This window comes from Oryctolagus cuniculus, chromosome 1 (genome assembly GCF_051225735.1).
Source record: "Oryctolagus cuniculus isolate XC-2025 breed Fujian yellow rabbit chromosome 1, ASM5122573v1, whole genome shotgun sequence".
Lineage (NCBI taxonomy): Eukaryota > Metazoa > Chordata > Mammalia > Lagomorpha > Leporidae > Oryctolagus > Oryctolagus cuniculus.
In genome coordinates this window covers 145,099,049-145,115,810 of record NC_142867.1, presented here as the reverse complement: position 1 = coordinate 145,115,810, position 16,762 = coordinate 145,099,049, and the positions used below count along the sequence as shown (strand labels likewise).

At 44.5% G+C, this 16,762-nt stretch overlaps 1 protein-coding gene across 9 annotated transcripts in view; it reads left to right on the top strand.

Moving 5' to 3' along the window:
- The window catches only part of PTPDC1 (protein tyrosine phosphatase domain containing 1), a 103,800-nt gene extending 90,280 nt beyond the window's left edge, over nt 1-13,520 (top strand). For 3 of the 9 annotated variants that reach the window (XM_089336033.1, XM_089336030.1, XM_089336022.1), the window contains 2 exons: nt 1,948-2,136; nt 3,519-5,843. In XM_089336033.1, coding sequence (XP_089192159.1) covers nt 1,948-2,121 — 174 coding nt within the window. In that variant the 3' untranslated portion in view covers nt 2,122-2,136; nt 3,519-5,843. Of the gene's footprint in view, nt 1-1,947; nt 2,137-3,518; nt 5,844-10,835; nt 10,941-11,895 lie in introns of those variants that run through there. The other 6 variants (XM_008257292.5, XM_008257290.5, XM_002708293.6 and 3 more) reach the window with 4 other exon arrangements.
- Nucleotides 13,521-16,762: the final 3,242 nt, after the last annotated feature.

The window sequence follows — 16,762 nt, the reverse complement described above, 5'->3', positions numbered from 1 at the left end:
GTACTACCTGTATCCTTATTGGTTAGTGTGTTTCTTGTGGGCAGCAAATAGATGGCCGGTCTATATTTCTTCACCGGAGAGTTGAATCCATTTACATTCAAGGTAACTATTTAGAAAGGCAGAGGCAGAGAGAGAGAGAAAGAGGTGGGGAGAGAGAGAGGGAGGTTTTCCATCTGCTGGTTCATTCCCCCAATAGCTGCAATGGCCAGAGCTGCACAATGAAAAGCCAGGAGCCAGGAGCTTCTTCTGGGTCTCCCACATGGATGCAGGGCCCCAAGCACTTGGGCCATCTTCTACTGCTTCCCCAGGCCATAGTAGAGAGCTGGATTGGAAGTGGAGTAGCCGGAACTCGAGCTGGTGCTCACATGGGATGCCAGCACTACAGGCTGCGGCTCTGCCTGCCACACCACAGTGCCAGCCCCCAAGGTAATTATTGATAAGTAACTACTTGGCCCTGTCATTTTTCTGTGAATATTCCTGTCATTTACTTTGCATGTCTTTTGAACTTTTACTGAAGGATTTTCTGATGATGGCTTTCTTTCTGTGTCTCTGTGTGTAGCACCTCCTTTAGCATCTTTCGTAAGGCTGGACAAGTGGTGACAAATTCTTTCAATTTCTGTTTGTTATGGAAGGTCTTTATTTCACTTTCATTCATAAATGAGAGCTTTTCAGGGTACAGTATTCTGTACTGTTGACAGTTTTTTTCTCTTGAGATTTGGACTTTACCTTGTCAATGCCTTCTAGTCTGTAGGATTTCTGATGAAAAGTCAGCTATGAGTCTAATTGGAGATCCTCTGAAATTAATCTGGTGTTTCTCTCATTCATATTTTAGAATCTTTTTCTTTATGCATTACTGTGGAGTGTTTGACTACAGTGTGTCATGGTGAAGATATTTTCTGATCATATCTGTTAAGAGTTCTGTGTGCTTCTTGTGCTTTGACATTCCTTTCTTTCTCCAAATTAGGGAAGTTTTCTGTAATTATTTCACTAAGTAGGTCTTCTAGTCCCTTCTCTATTTCCACACCTTCAGGCGTTCCTAAGACTCATATGTTGGGTCGTTTGATAGTACCCCATAGATCTCCAGCACTGTTTTTAAGTTTTCTAATTTCTTACCTTTTTTTTGGGGGGGGGGGTGACTAAAATTTCCACAGATTTATCTAGCTCAGGTATTCTTTCTTCTGCCTCACCAACTCAGTTAAGATTTTCCACTGCATTTTTTTATTTGATCTATTGAATTCTTCATTTCTATTAGTTCTTTTTGACTTCTCTTTAAAATCTTAATGTCATGGGAAAAAATTTCATTCATATCACATATGGTTTTCTTTAGTTCATGGATTTGGTTCTGATTGCTTTTGAGTTATCCTATGATTGAACTTTTAAATGCCATTTCTGAACGTTCTCAATCTCTTCATCTTCACATTCTAATATTGAAATGTTGTGTTTCTATGGGGGGTCATAGTGTCTTCCTTATTCTTGTTTCTTGAATTTATGCATTTATTTTTAGACATTCTTTTCCTCTGATGGCTTTTATCCTTGAGATATGCCTCTGTGGCTTAGTGTATTGTCTACACTTTCAGTGAATACCAAGAGGTGTGTAGTGGGTATTGTCAGGGAGCTCTGGTCAGTGCTGCAGGATGGGGCGAGAATCCAGGCTTACATTCAGGTTGGGCGTGGTAGTCCCCCTTTGGTTAACTAGATGGAGAGGAATGGTCACCTATGTTGATATGACCACCACGTCTCCTCCAAGCTGAGGAATGCTCAGGTGTTAGCCCCAGCATGTTCAACACTGACCCGCACCACTGTATAAACTGCTCATATAATCTGCGCAGCCCCTCCTGTGAGCACGGTTCCCTCTGCTGTGAGCTGCTCTAGGCAGCCGAGGAGCTGTGATCGCCCAGAGCCTAGCTACACTCTGCCTCCTCTCACCCGATCACAGTGTTTTCTCAGTCTCAGCACCCAGGGCTCTCAGGGCCAAGGAGTGCAAGTGGGGCCAGTCTGCCCCGCTACCCCATCCTGCCTGCAGGGAAACTGAGGCGTTTCCAGAGCTGCTGTTCGTGTGTGTTCCAGCCCACTGGATTGAGCCCAGTCCTCGCAGCCGGACTCAGTGTCAGTGGGAAATGAGGATTTTTCTGTCTGGTAAGATCTCTGGAACACAGGCATGCTCTGTACCCACCAGCTGCAGCCCCACTTGCTTCGCAGTTCTGCTGGGTGCGTAGGAGAGTTCTGCAGGTGGCACTTCTCTTCTGTAGGGATGGCTCCGCCTCCCCACCCATCATGGCTGAATGCAGTTGGTGTGGTGGAGACCAACCCTGTCAGCTGCTCTTAAACTGCTATGGTTGACCCTGCTGACTGGGCGGAGGGTGGTCCTGATAGTTGCTGGGTGCATGCAGAGCTGGAGCAGCTGCTACCTGCTAATGTCCAAAAATGGTGCCAGCACTTCCACCACTGGCTGCAGGTCACTGTTGTGGGGGAAGAAGGAGAGAGAGAGAGAGAGACAGAGAGAGACAGACAGACAGACAGACAGACACCACTGGTTTTTGTTTTTTTTTTCTTTGCTTCCTCTCTCTGGGTAAGCAGTTGTCCTACTGCCCTGAGGGATCCAGGCCAGACTGAAACGGTGCAGTCCACTAGGCTCTCCCTCCACTCTATCAAGAGTGGTGTGGGCCCTGCAGTCTGCCTCCACCTTGTTTGCCAGATCCAGCGGCTCTGGGTCCTTGGGTCTTGCTTGTTGTGCGTGTCTGCGCCTTAACACAGGTCCAGGCCATTTCCACCGCCTTCGCAGGACCTCCCACTGCACGTCCCCTGCAGGTTTGCCTGACACTGCACTTTCTCCACTTACTTAATATTAATTTCACTTAGCCTAGATGAGACCATGCTGTCACTATTCCACCATGTTGGAACCTCTTTTTTGTTGTTGTTTTTAGATATATTTCATTTATTTGAAAGGCAGAGTTACAGAGAGAGAGGGAGAGGGACACACAAAGAGAGGTCTTCCATCGTTGGTCCACTCCCCAAATGGCCACAACAGCCAGGGCTGGGCCAGACCAAAGCCAGGAGCCAGGAGCTTCTTCCAGGTTTCCCACATGGGTGCAAGGACCCAAGCAGTTGGGGCATCTTTTACTGCTTTCCCAGATGCATTAACAGGGAGTTGGATCAGAACGGGAGCAGCCAGGCCCAAGTACTTGGGTCCTTGCTACCCACATGTGAGACCTGAGCTGAGTTCCTGGCTTCCAGCTCTGGCCCCAGGCCCAGACTTGACCATCACATCTGGGGAATGAGCAAAGCAGATGGAAGATTTCTCTTTCTCTCTCTCCCTGTAACTCTGACCTTCAAATAAATAAATCTTTAAAAAACCAGGCCGGGGTGGGGAAAAGGAAGTGGAGTAGTCAGGACACAAACCAATGCCCATGTGGGATGCCAGTGCCTCAGGTGGTGGCTTTACTTGCTACACCACAGTGCCAGCACCTGGTTAGAATTCTTGTTACAGTGTCCTAAATATAAATTTGCTTTGTTTCTAGGTTAATTTTGATTCTGAAAATGGACCAGTAGTTTACAACACCCTGAAGAAAATATTTAAGCATACATTGGAAGAAAAAAGAAAAATGACAAAAGATAGCCCAAAGCCTGGCCTCCAAGGAAACTAACTTTCTCTCGTGATGAGTATTTCAGACCAGACGACCTTTCTGTTCATATGAGAATAAGCTGAAGTCTGTGGAGCTACTTTCTCTCATAGCACTTTATTTTGAATGCTGTTGGTTTGTGCTGAGAGTGATCATTCCTGTTTGGAGCATTTATTTATTTAAAAATATCTTTGAGCTACATTTTTGTTTTGAAAACTTGCCATCGAGTTGGTGCCACTTTGTTTTATTTATTTGACTGAATGAATATTATTAACATTTCAAGTATGTGGTGTTTACATTCTTATTCTTTTTGACATTTTGGAAGAAGTCGTAGCTCTTCTTTCCAAAATAGTTATTTTCTTGATCAAATGCTTCCTAGATATTTTACCAAATAGATGATTTTGGTAGCAAAACCTCACTGTGTATTCATCCCTCCCCACCCCCCCGCAAAACATGACCTAAGAAAGTCACCAAGTGTCTTAAACCATTTTATATTTGTTACTAAGAAGGCTATTGATATAACATTTTTAAAGGGTTTTTAAAAACTGTTTGAAAATTTCTGGTTTTTGCTTTTCTTTGTGTAATTGTGACCGAGATTTCCAAAGTGTGTTGTTTTCTAGAGTGATCCCGCTTTCTCTTCATGGACTGACTGTGAAGCGGTTGGGGAATTTTACTTGTAGAAAGCAGAGTTGCTTTTTGCCAGGCTGCCAGATGACCAGCAGCCTGGGCTGTCACAGGAGCAGTTCTCGACACAGCAGGCCTTGTTTCCCTCTGCCTCGGGCCGCTGCTGAGCCCAGGATGTGGATCAGAGGCAGGCAGTGGGGGACATTGCTCAGAGGAGGACCTGCCTCTGTCCTGCCGGGGACTCCACAGAAGGGGCAGCTGTGCAGGATGGAGGTCCTGCGCCAGCCCTGCACTCTCTGGCACATTGCAGACTGGGGCAGCTGGAGGGAGTCAGGATCAGGCCCCTGTCTGCTGACGGGGTCTTAGCCAAGAAGCCTGGCCCAGGCCCCGTATTTCTAAATCTGTAGGTCCACATACCCATTTATCTCAGGGCTCTGTTGTTGGCTGCTTGTTATGAGGATTATGGTTTTTAAATTGAATTTGACCCATTCAGGTTGTATTCACACTAGGAGGCTTCAGATAAGAAAAAGTGACTACCTGAACTAGTTCCTTGAAGACCAACTTGTCAATCAACAATGGAAGCCATACCGTTTCTTTAAATTAACATATGGGAATAGTAGAGGCCAAGCCATAGAGAGGAAGGTTTCCGAAGAAAGGGAATATTAACCAGACCACTTCCAGACTAAAGAAACTACTACTTAAAGACAGAGTTTCAGGGGAAACAAGACTAATTTAGAACAAATGAAATTACTCCAACGTCCCTGATTTAAACTCTTATACATCAAGAATATTTTAGTCATTATTGGTCTCATTAACTCTAGTGGCAAATGCTAAATGCAGTTTTCCTCCATACCATTTAAATTTTCTTGGGCAATCATTCAGTGGATGTTAGTGAGCTGTCTTGTCTCCTGAAATATCTTATTTTCCAAGTGCCTGGCGCGAGGAAGCAGAGGGAACAATTGCATTTTGTGCAGAAGTACATTATAAAAACAGAGTTGGTGGGCCGGCGCCGTGGCTCACTAGGCTAATCCTCCGCCTAGCGGCGCCGGCACACCGGGTTCTAGTCCCAGTCGGGGCGCCGGATTCTGTCCCGGTTGCCCCTCTTCCAGGCCAGCTCTCTGCTGTGGCCTGGGAGTGCAGTGGAGGATGGCCCAGGTGCTTGGGCCCTGCACCTCATGGGAGACCAGGAAAAGCACCTGGCTCCTGGCTCCTGCCATCGGATCAGTGCGGTGCGCCGGCCGCAGCGCGCCGGCCGCGGCGGCCATTGGAGGGTGAACCAACGGCAAAGGAAGACCTTTCTCTCTGTCTCTCTCTCTCACTGTCCACTCTGCCTGTCCAAAAAAAAAAAAAAAAAAAACAGAGTTGGTAACAAAACAGATGTTTGTCCTCATCTCAGCTGGCCTCACATGGGCAGGTGCACTGTTCTGTTCTGAGGAGCCAGCTGTTTGCCTGTTTCAAATTCTACCATCCTGATGTGACCACCAGTGCATGTCGAAAACTCCAAGTACACCAGCCTGAAAGGGGGATGTGACGGGGAAATTAGTCAGGCTACATACAACTGCTGTATTTGTCTGAATAAAAGTGAAGAGTAACCCATAACCCTAGTCTTGCACTTCTTTGCCTTGATGCCCTTGCGTCGTGCACACCCTGCAGATACAGGCCAAGTGGGGCTCTCCAGTTACCCTGATGGGCAGATTGAGTTGTAGCCTGAGTGGTCAGCGTGTCGGACCCTAGCTTGTCCTGACTCCATCTTGGTCCGAATGAGTTGGGGATGTGAGGGTGGGGAGAGGCTAGGTCTGGGAGTGGGGCTCAGACTGTTTGAGGAAATAGGTCATTAAAAGACAGCACACATTTTCCATGAACATACAGAAGTCTCCCTGGACAGGGAATGGTTGAGGAAAATCCCCAGGCCTGTAAGATTCCTGCTCTCCTACATTTGAATGGATGAGGAGTTCTTTGTAGCTCAGAGAACAGAAATCGTATGTATTGGGAGAAGTTTGCAAAAATTGGGTCAGCTGAAGCCAGAAGATCAAGAACACGTGTACTAATTTCTTATGAGCCAGCTGCACCTGTTACCTCGCTTAATTCTTTCGACAGACTGACCAAGATACACTATTCATATCAGCGGGGCAAAGGACACCACATCTTACAAACTATTCTGCACCCTCGCTGCTGCCTGTGGACTCTCAGCCATGTGGAGCTGCCCAGCCTGCAGCATTCTTGGAGACCTCAGGATCCCTTTGGACGTGATTCCATGATCGCATTAGGGAGCAGCATATTGTCCAAACCTTCTGTCTCCTGGAAAGGCTGAACTGGCTCTGTCTGCTGCCACACCACCATCGCTAGCATGTCACACTTAGAGGAAGTGCCTGCTTTCTTGCCACTTGTGGGTGTTGCCACTTCAGAGAACTTGCTAATGCTCTTGGAGACAAATTGCTGGTGCTGTAGCACTTGCTTATTCCATTTGCATAACTCAAACTATGCTGATCTACTGAATCATAATTTCAACCAGCTTTCTGTTTTTTTTTCTGAGTGCTTCATCACTCTGGAGTCCATAAAATAATATAATTCAAGTGGGATAATGTTTCTTTATTTTCTCTGGACTGGGAAGTTCTTCCTGATAAGCTAAGATGTTATTTCAGACATTCTCTAGATGTCTGAAAAGTAGCAAGAATGTATGCCCAAGTTCTTGATATGAAAAGGCCCCCAAATAATGTTGGGTGGTAATTCAAAGTGACAAATCACTCATAAGACTGTTACTGTCTCTTTTTAAAAATAATTTTTTGGATTTTATTTAAAAAAAGATTTATTGATTTGAGAGACAGAGTTACCGAAAGAGGGAGAGACAGAAGTCTTCCATCCGCTGGTTCATTCCCCAAATGCTGCAATGGCCGGAGCTGGGCTGATCAGAAGCCTGGAGCCAGCAGCTTCTTCCTACTGCCATAGCACAGTAGGTTAATCCTCCGCCTGTGGCGCTGGCATCCCATATGGGTGCTGATTCTAGTCCCAGCTGCTCCTCTTCCAGTCCAGCTCTCTGCTGTGGCCTGGGAAAGCAGTGGAAGATGGCCCGAGTCCTTGGGCCCCTTCACCCACATGGGAGACTGAGAAGAAGCTCCTGGCTCCTGGCTTCGGGTCGGCACAGCTCCGGCCATTGTGGCCATTTGGGGGGTGAACCAACGGAAGGAAGACCTTTCTCTCTGTCTCTCCCTCTCACTGTCTGTAACTCTACCTCTCAAGTAAATAAAATCTTTAAAAAAAAATTAAAAAGTGGATCAGCCAGGACTCGAACTGGCACCCATATGGGATACCAGCACCACAGGTGGAGGCTTAACCTACTACACCAGAGGGCCAGCCCCTATTGTTTCAAAGTTAATAAACATTAATATCCTTTCAGTTCAGGTAAATAAAAAAGGACATTCCCTTTGGTGCTTTTATTTTTAGGAATGTGACCCAAAATAATAATACATTACTTAAGGTAGCCCTTTGGAGTGCGAGCTGGTTGAGCTGTTTACAGGTAAAGTGACAGGAGAAAAAGTCAACATAGGTGTGTTCCTCAGGAACGTTGTTATTATTATTGTTTGGTTGTGCTTTTAGGCTTGAGCTGATCTCTGAGTCGCACAAGAGTGACAATAGACTGGTTTGTAAGGAATCACAGAGCAGCTATTCAGCGGGGGAGCTTGATGAGCCTCCGTCCTAAGCCATCGGGTCCCTGAAATCGACATCTCAGTAAGAGTGCTGTCATGAGCCTTTCACGATGAAAGCACAAGTTTTATGTATTCACAAGAGATCATTAAGCCCCTGCGCCCTGGCTTTCTTGATCAAAATAAAAAGGTGTTTTGCTCTAAGAGTGCCTGTTGGGGGAGGACATCACATCTGTGGGGTATGTTCCTACATCCCTGACCGTTAGGTTGCAGTCCGCCTGTACCCTCGGGTGTTGCTGTAGTGAATTGCTTTACCATTGTCTCTCTTAAAAATTCAAAGCTGACTGGGCTGACACGGTTGTACAGTGGGCGAGGCCACTTCTTGAAACAGCAGTTTAAGTCTGGCTACTCTGCTTCTGATCCAGCTTCCTGGTAATGCACCTGAGAAGGCGGAGGAAGATGGCCCAAATGCTTGGGCCTATGCCTCCCATGTAGGACACCAGGGTGGAGTCCCTGTCTCCTGGCTTTGGCCTGGCCTGGCATTCTCTCTGTCTCTCCATCTCTCTCTTTCTCTGTCACTCTGCCTTTCAAATAAATAAATCTTTAACAAAACGGGCCATATGAAGTAACTGTTCTTGTGAGTGAGAAATCAAATACTGGCCATGTCCTGTGGTTCCAGCTGATATTAAACTTAATGTTCCTGGGAGTGGTGGGTGACATTTCCTGAGTCAATTTTGGCAGGGTCCAGATTAGATGATCAGTGATTTTCTACGCATGTCCTGTAAGCCCACAGTGGAGTTCCAGTACAAGAGAACCTGGATGCTGTCTTGATGAGTGGCTGCTGCTCATTGTCTCCATGGCCTTGCCACACGTCTTACATGGAAATGCCAGTTTGGGTTCTGTGGTGACTATCTATAATCATTTGTCTAGTCACCAAATCCAGTGGCTCTGGCCTCCCATTACCTGACACTGCTTTTTGTGCTTTCTTGAAATGCAATAATGTATGCTCGTTTCCTTCTTAAAACTTGGCTTGTATTTTTCCTGTTGCTCCTGAACTTTAAACCTTCCCTCATACTTTGGGACTCTGCTTTTCTCTGTTATACAGTCATTCGCTTACAAAACTTACAGATAGACTTGACTTTGCATGTCATTATCTCTAGATCGGATTTAACCCCTAATGACAACCCAGTCCTGCCCTCTACCCTGAGCACCAGGTCTGCAGCAGCCAGGGCAGATAAATGCATGGTCTGTGCGCCCAGAGTATGAATCAGGACCATAAAGGTAAATACAATATAACTCTTTCTAACGAGAAACTTTTAGTGCCTAACCTTGGAATAAAGAATTATATAATTGAAAGAATTAACCATTTTTTAAAGTTCTCTTTCAGGGGGAGGCAATTGGTACAGTGTTTAAGTTGCCACTTGGCACACCACAGCCATATCAGAGCACCTGGTTTTCTTCTTCCAATCCAGCTTCCTACTAATGCATCTGGGAGATAGTAGGTGATGGCACAAAGATTTGGTTTCCTGTCACCCATATTGGAGACCCAGATGGAATTATTGGACTTCTGCCTTTGGCCTGGCCCTAGTTGAGGGTACATTAGCCAGGAGCTGGGTTGAAAGTGAAGCAGCCAAGACTCAAACTGGCACTCATATGGGATGCCAGCATCACAGGCAGCAGCTTAGCCCGCTGTACCACAATGCCAGCCCCATGACTTGCTGTTTTTCTTGGCATGTTCCTTGCATCTATCCATATTGACATGTGAGATTTGTGTTCACTGTTGTATAGCATTCCATTGTGTGGATATTCCACACTTTATCACTTTTATTAGTGTTGGAAATTTGAGTTGTTTGTGTTTGCATTTGTCTCTGGGTGCCCACAGGCAAGTTTCTCTAGCTAAGAAGAATTTATGAGCTTAGGGGTACGAACAGGTTCAATTTCCTATGGGATGACAAATTATTTCTCAAAATTATTGTCCCAGTTCACACTCCCAGCAGCAGCAAATAAGTTTCCAATGCCCTACAAGCTTGACCGACAGTTAACATTGTCTGACTTCTTGATTTTTCCCAGATTCAGTTAGTATGAGATAGTATCTCAGTGTGTTATCTTAAAAGTTTTTGGGGCATTTGGGTTTTTTCTTGGTCATTTATGTGTCTTCTAAAATTTTTTTTATTCTGATAAAATACACGTAACAAAAGTCACTATCTTAATGATACTTAAATGTGCATTTAGTGCTATTAAATACTTGATAAATTTTTTTGTAAAAGAATTATTTTATTTATTTTGAAAGACAGAGGAGTTAGAGAGAGAGAAAGGTTTTCCATTCCGCTGGTTCACTCCCCAAATGACCACAATGGCCAGAACTGAGCTGATCTGAAGCCAGGAGCCAGGGGCTGCTTCTGGGTGTCCCATGCAGGTCCAGGGGCCCAATGAGTTGGGCCATCATCTACTGCTTTCCCAGGCCATAGCAGAGAGCTGGACTGGAAGAGAAGCAGCTGGGACTTGAACCAGCACCCACATGGGATGCCGGCCCTGAAGGCTGGGGCTTTAACTCGCTGCACCACAGCACCAGCCCCAATACTTGCTAATGTTTTACGACCATCACCATCATCGCTTTACATAACTTACCATTTTGCAAAACTGAAACTCAATTCCCATTCAACATTACCTCCCATTCCTCCTACACCTCAGCACCTGGCAGCGGTGATTCTACTTCTGTCTCTATGAGTTTGACTATTCTAAATACCTCACATAAATGGAATCACAAATATTTGTCTTCTTGCAACTGGCTTTTTTACTTAGCATTATGCCCTCAAGGCTCATGTGTGTTGTAGTATATTCTAGAATTTCCTCCCCTTTTAAGTCTGATTAACCCTCCATTGTGTTCTGTAGCACATGTTGCCTGTCCGTTCATCTGCTGAGGGATATTTTGGTTACTTCCATGTTTCAGCTGCTGTGAATGATGCTGCTGTGGACAAGGATATACCACTGTCTCTTCAAGGCCCTGCTGTGAATTGTTAGGATCCTACTGCTAGTGCTGTGGCCGAATCATACGGTAATTTTGTTTAACTTTTTGAGGGATTTCCGTATTACTTTCCACAGCACCTATGCCATTTTACATTCCCACCAGCAGCACACGGGGTTCTGATTCTTCCACGTTTACCAACACTTGCTGTGGTTTGATTTGATGGTAGCCTCCCTGTGAGTATAAAGTGTTATCTTGTTGTAGTTTTGATTTACATTTCCCTAATGATTAGTGATACTGAGTCTCTATGTGCTTATGGTCAGTTTGTGTATTTTCTTTTTTTAAATAAAGATTTATTTTATTATTTGAAAGGTAGAGTTAGACAGAGAGAGAAAGGTCTTCCATCTGCTGGTTCACTCCTCAAATGGCTGCAATGACCAGGGCTGGACCAGACCAAAGCCAAGAGCTTTTCCAGGTCTCCTACATGGGTGCAGGGACCCAAGCACTTGGCCCATCTTCTGCTTCTTTTCCAGGTGTATTAGCAGGAAGCTGGAGCAGAAGTGGAGCAGCCAGGATATGAACCGGTGCTCATAGGGGGTGCTGGTGTCTCAGGTAGCAGCTTTACCTGCTACACCACAGTGCTGCCCCTGCCCCCTGTTTGTCTATTTTCTTTGGAGAAGTGTCTGTATCTCTCCTTTGCTATTTTACAGTCAGGATGTTTTTCTCTTTGTTGCTGAGATTTAGGAGGTATCAATATTTTTTGGATATTAATCTCTAAGTAGATCTATGAGGATATTTCAGGAAGTTCATAGAAAATGTATATTATGAAAAAAACTATATATAGAGCTTAAAAATGTTTTGCACCAAAAATAAACTTACCTTTTAATTTAATTCCATTTTTGTACAAACTTTTTGAGGGACCCTGATATGATACACATTTCTCCTGTTTCTTTGGGTTACATTTTATTTGGTTGACAGTGTCTTTTGATGCACAGAATTTTTGTTTCATGTAGTCCAATCTGTCTGTTTCTTCTCTTGTTGCCAGTGCCTTCAGTGTCATAACCAAGAAATCACTGCCAAATCCACTGTATCGAAGTGGTGTCTGTATGTTTTCTTCTAAGAGTGCTGTTGTTTCATTAAGTCTTTGATCCATTTTGACTCAGAGTGGCAGGTAAGGAGCCGGCGTCGTTCTTTTGCGTGTAAGTGTCCTGTTTTCCCAGCACCCAGTGTTGATGAAAAGACTGTATGATGCCCATCAGATGGTCTCAGCAGTCTTTTCCAAAGTCATCTGTGTAAGCCAAATTGCATTTCTGTGCCTCGTGGTCTTATCCATTAGTCTGGATAATACCTGTCTCCATGCCAGTGTTTTGAATAATGCAGCTCTGTAGGGAGTTTTGAAATGAGGAATTCTGTGTCCCCCAGCTTTGCTCTTCTTTTTCAAGATGGTCTTGGCTATTCGTGGTCACTTGAGGTTTCATATTAATTTCAGGATGGATTTTTCTGTTCAAATATTGAGATTTTGATAGAGATTGCATTGAATCTGAATCTGGATCACCTTGGGTGGTACTGACGTTTTAACAATATGAGCACGGGTTATGTTTCCATTTATTTATGTCATTTTTCATTTCAGTATAGTTTTGTGGTTTCAACTATAGAAGACTTTCACGTCTTTAATTGTGTTTTGCTCTTTTGATGCTGTTGTATATGGAATTATTTTTATAATTCTTTTTCAAATTGTTCATTGTTAACTATATTGAAATGCAATTGTTTTTTTTTGCATGATGACTATTCCCTGATATTTGCTGGATTTATGTAGTAGTTCTAATACATTTTTATAGAATCTTTAAAGTTTTCTACATATAAAATCATGTTATCTGCACAAAGAGATAATTTTACTTCTTCCTTCCCAATTTAGATGTCTTTTATTTCATTTTCTTGCCTAATTGCTATGCCTAGAATTTCTAGTGGCAAACTAAGCTAACTTCCTTTTCTTGTTCCTGATCTTAGAGGAAAAACTTCCAGTTTCACATGGATGTTTGCTTTGCATTTTTCTTATATGGCTTTTATTTTGCTGAAATAGTTCCTTCTATCCCTGGTTTGTTATGTTTTTGTTTTTAATCATGAAAAGGTATTGACTTGTCAAATGCTGCTTCTTAATCAGTTAAGATGATTATGTAGTTTTTCCTCTTCATTCTGTAAAGTGGTGTAATACATGGATTTATTTTCCTCTATTGAACTATCCTTGCATTTCTGGAATAAATCCTATTTGTTTATGTTGAATAATACTTTTTAAATGTTACTGAATTTGGTTTGCTAGTAGTTAATGTTAAGATATTCTTTATAAGGGGCTATCACTGTAGCATAGTAGGCTCGGCCTCCGCCTGTGGCACCAGCATCGCATATGGGCACTGGATCGTGTCCCAGCTGCTCCTCTTCTGATCCAGCTCTTTGCTTATGGCCTTGGAAGGCAGTGTAAAGTGACCCAAGTATGTGGTCCCCTGTGCTTGTGTGAGAGACCTGGAGAAGACCCCTGGCTCCTGGCTTCAGATCAGCTCAGCTCCAACCATTTGGGGAGTGAAGCAGCAGATGGAAGATCGATCTCTCTCTCTCTCTCTATCTCTGTAACTCTACCTTGCAAATAAATAAATCAATAACTTTTTCTTAAATAAATGGTCACAATGAACTGCTTGAGCAAAGAATGACTGGAGGGAATTCTATAAGAACCAAATGATAGCAGAAGATTTGGAACTTCAGAAAGAAAAAAAAAATCTTTGGAATGACCATATATAACTTATTCTCGTGAATGAATTAAATCATATAATTGGATGAAGCAAAAATTATAGCACCATCTGATATGTCTAACGTATACAGAAGAAATACATAGGGCAGTTATATTTAAGAACTAAAGACATTAGGGAAGTAAGGCTTCTCCATTTAACTCAAAGCAATAAAACATCAATACCAATAGGCCACACTGCATTACATCTGGATATATGTAAGAGCTAGAGCAGCCTGGCCGGCGCCGCGGCTCACTAGGCTAATCCTCTGCCTAGCGGCGCCGGCACACCGGGTTCTAGTCCCGGTCGGGGCGCTGGATTCTGTCCCAGTTGCCCCTCTTCCAGGCCAGCCCTCTGCTGTGGCCAGGGAGTGCAGTGGAGGATGGCCCAGGTGCTTGGGCCCTGCACCCCATGGGAGACCAGGAAAAGCACCTGGCTCCTGGCTCCTGCCATCGGATCAGCGCGGTGCGCCGGCCGCGGCGGCCATTGGAGGGTGAACCAACGGCAAAGGAAGACCTTTCTCTCTGTTTCTCTCTCTCACTGTCCACTCTGCCTGTCAAAAAAAAAAAAAATAAATAAAATAAATAAATAAATAAATAAAGAGCTAGAGCAGCCACTAGAAAGTACAATCTTTCCTTACAGAGATAGTAAAAAGTTTCTCCATTTTGGCCAGTGCCATGGCTCACTTGGCTAATCCTCCACCTGCGGCGCCAGCACCCCGGGTTCTAGTCCCAGTTGGGGCGCCGGATTCTGTCCCCGTTGCTCCTCTTCCAGTCCAGCTCTCTGCTGTGGCCCAGGAGTGGAGTGGAGGATGGCCCAAGTGCCACCTGCATGGGAGACCAGGAGGAAGCACCTGGCTCCTGGCTTCGGATTGGCGCAGCGCACGGCCACTGTAGCGGCCATTTGGGGAGTGAACCAATGGAAAGGAAGACCTTTCTCTCTGTCTCTCTCTCACTGTCTAATTCTGCCTGTCAAAAAAAAAAGGTTCTCCATTTTATATAAAAAGGCCACAAGCTATATGAACATATGAACATAGAACAGTCTCAGAACTGATCCAAGTCCTTCCTGAGGAATCTTCCATACCAAGGATAGGAAAGTTTGGCCTCCAGGCCAAACCCAGCAAATACAGGCCCAATTCCTTTTGTGGCATATGAGTCATACAAAAGCTAAGTAAATATCCATGAGTACATTTTGATATAAATTAATGCTTGAATAATAAATAAATGGGGAAGATGAGACAAAGCTTCTGTCCAGAAGAATTCCAAATTAAGTAAATACTCCGGTCTTCCCCTCTTAAATATGGGATGTACTTAATAACTTGCTTCCAGAAAGCAGAGTCTGGAAGTGAGCTTGGCAGGGGTCGTGGGTGGGGTGGCAACCCTACCAGCTCTACCTCAGCCAGCTGATGGAAGTTGACATCATCAGTGAGAAGCCGTGTTGATAGCCCATATCCATTACATGATGCCATGTGAGTGATACTTTACCCCTGCGGTCTTCCAAAAACCCATAACTCAGACCAAACACAAAGGAAACATCCAGGAAGATCCAAATGGAAGGGCATTTTGAAAAAAACCTGGGAAGTGCTTCTCAAAACTATCAAGGTGAGTAGGACAAGGGAAGGCTAAGAAACTGTCACAGACCAGAGGTGGCAAAGGAGACATGTATAAATGTAATGTGTCATCCTGGAACCAAAAAAAGTGACGGGAAGGGTATTTGGCACAGCGGTTATGTTGCTTCTTGGGACACCCACCTCCCAAGTCAGAATGCTAGTTTGAGTTCCAGCTCCTCCGCTTCCTATCCAGCTTCCTGCTAATGCACACCCTGCAAGGTGTGATGGCTCACGTAGTTAGGTCCCTGGCAGCCACGTGAGAGACCTGGGTTGAGTGCTGGGCTCCTGGGCTCACATTTAGGGAGTAGACCATCAGATAGAAGATATCCCTCTGCCTTCCAAGTAAGAAATGAAAAGAAACATTTTAAAAAGAATAACTCCTATTTTTATTTTTTAAAAATTTATTTATTTGAAAGACAAAGGACAGAGAAGGAGACTCAGTGATCTATCAATCACTAGTTCATTCCCTATTGCCTACAATAGCCAAGGCTAGGCCAGGCTGAAGCCAGGAGACTGGAACTCATTCCAGGTATCCCACATGGAAGACTGGATTCCAAGTACTTAGGACATCGTTTGCTGCCTCCCAAGGTGAGCATTAGTGGGAAACTGGAGTAGCAGGGATGTAAAATGGCATTGTGATCTGGGATGCTGGCACCCCAAGTGGTAACCTACTGAGCCACAATGCTGCCCTTCATTCGAAATTTTTAGAAAAGAAAAAGGACAGCAATAAAAGCTTGGGGGAAATCTAACAAAAGTGTCAACTTTAGTTAACAGCAATGTATGAATGTTGATTGTTTTAGTTGTGACAAAAGTATCATGGTGATACACATTATTGGCAATAGGGGAACTGGGTCAGGAGCCTACAGGGATTCTCTGTGCTATCTTGGTAACCCTTCTGTTAACCTAAAACTGTTCTTTAAAAGCCCTGTATTTAAGAAAGACAATTTTAATGTGTGTTATGTTTCCCCAAAATTTGTATATTAAGGTCCTAACCACTATATTTGGAAATACAGCCCATGAGGGGCAATAGAAGTTAAATGGGCTCAAGGCTGGTGCTGTGGCTCACTTGGTTAATCCTCTGCCTGAAGCACCGGCATCCCATATGGCCGCTGGGTTCTAGTTCCAGTTGCTCTTCGTCCAGTTCAGCTCTCTGCTGTGGCCAGGGAGTGCAGTCGAGGATGGCCCAAGTGCTTGGGCTCCTGCACCTGCGTGGGAGATCAGGAAAAAGCACCTGGCTCCTGGCTTCAGATCGGCGCAGCACTGGCCGTGGCGGCCATTTGGGGAGCAAACCAATGGAAGGAAGACCTTTCTCTCTGTCTCTCTCTCTCACACTGTCTATAACTCTACCTGTCAAATAACTTAAAAAAAAAAAAGAGTTAAATGGGCTCACAAAGGGTGTAAGTTAATCTAATAGAGATGCTGCCTTTGCAAGAAGAGGAAGAGACATCCACGTGCTTCCTCCACCACGTGAGGACACACCAAGAAGGCAGCCAAGAAGAGGGCCCTCACCAGGAACCAGTCCTGCC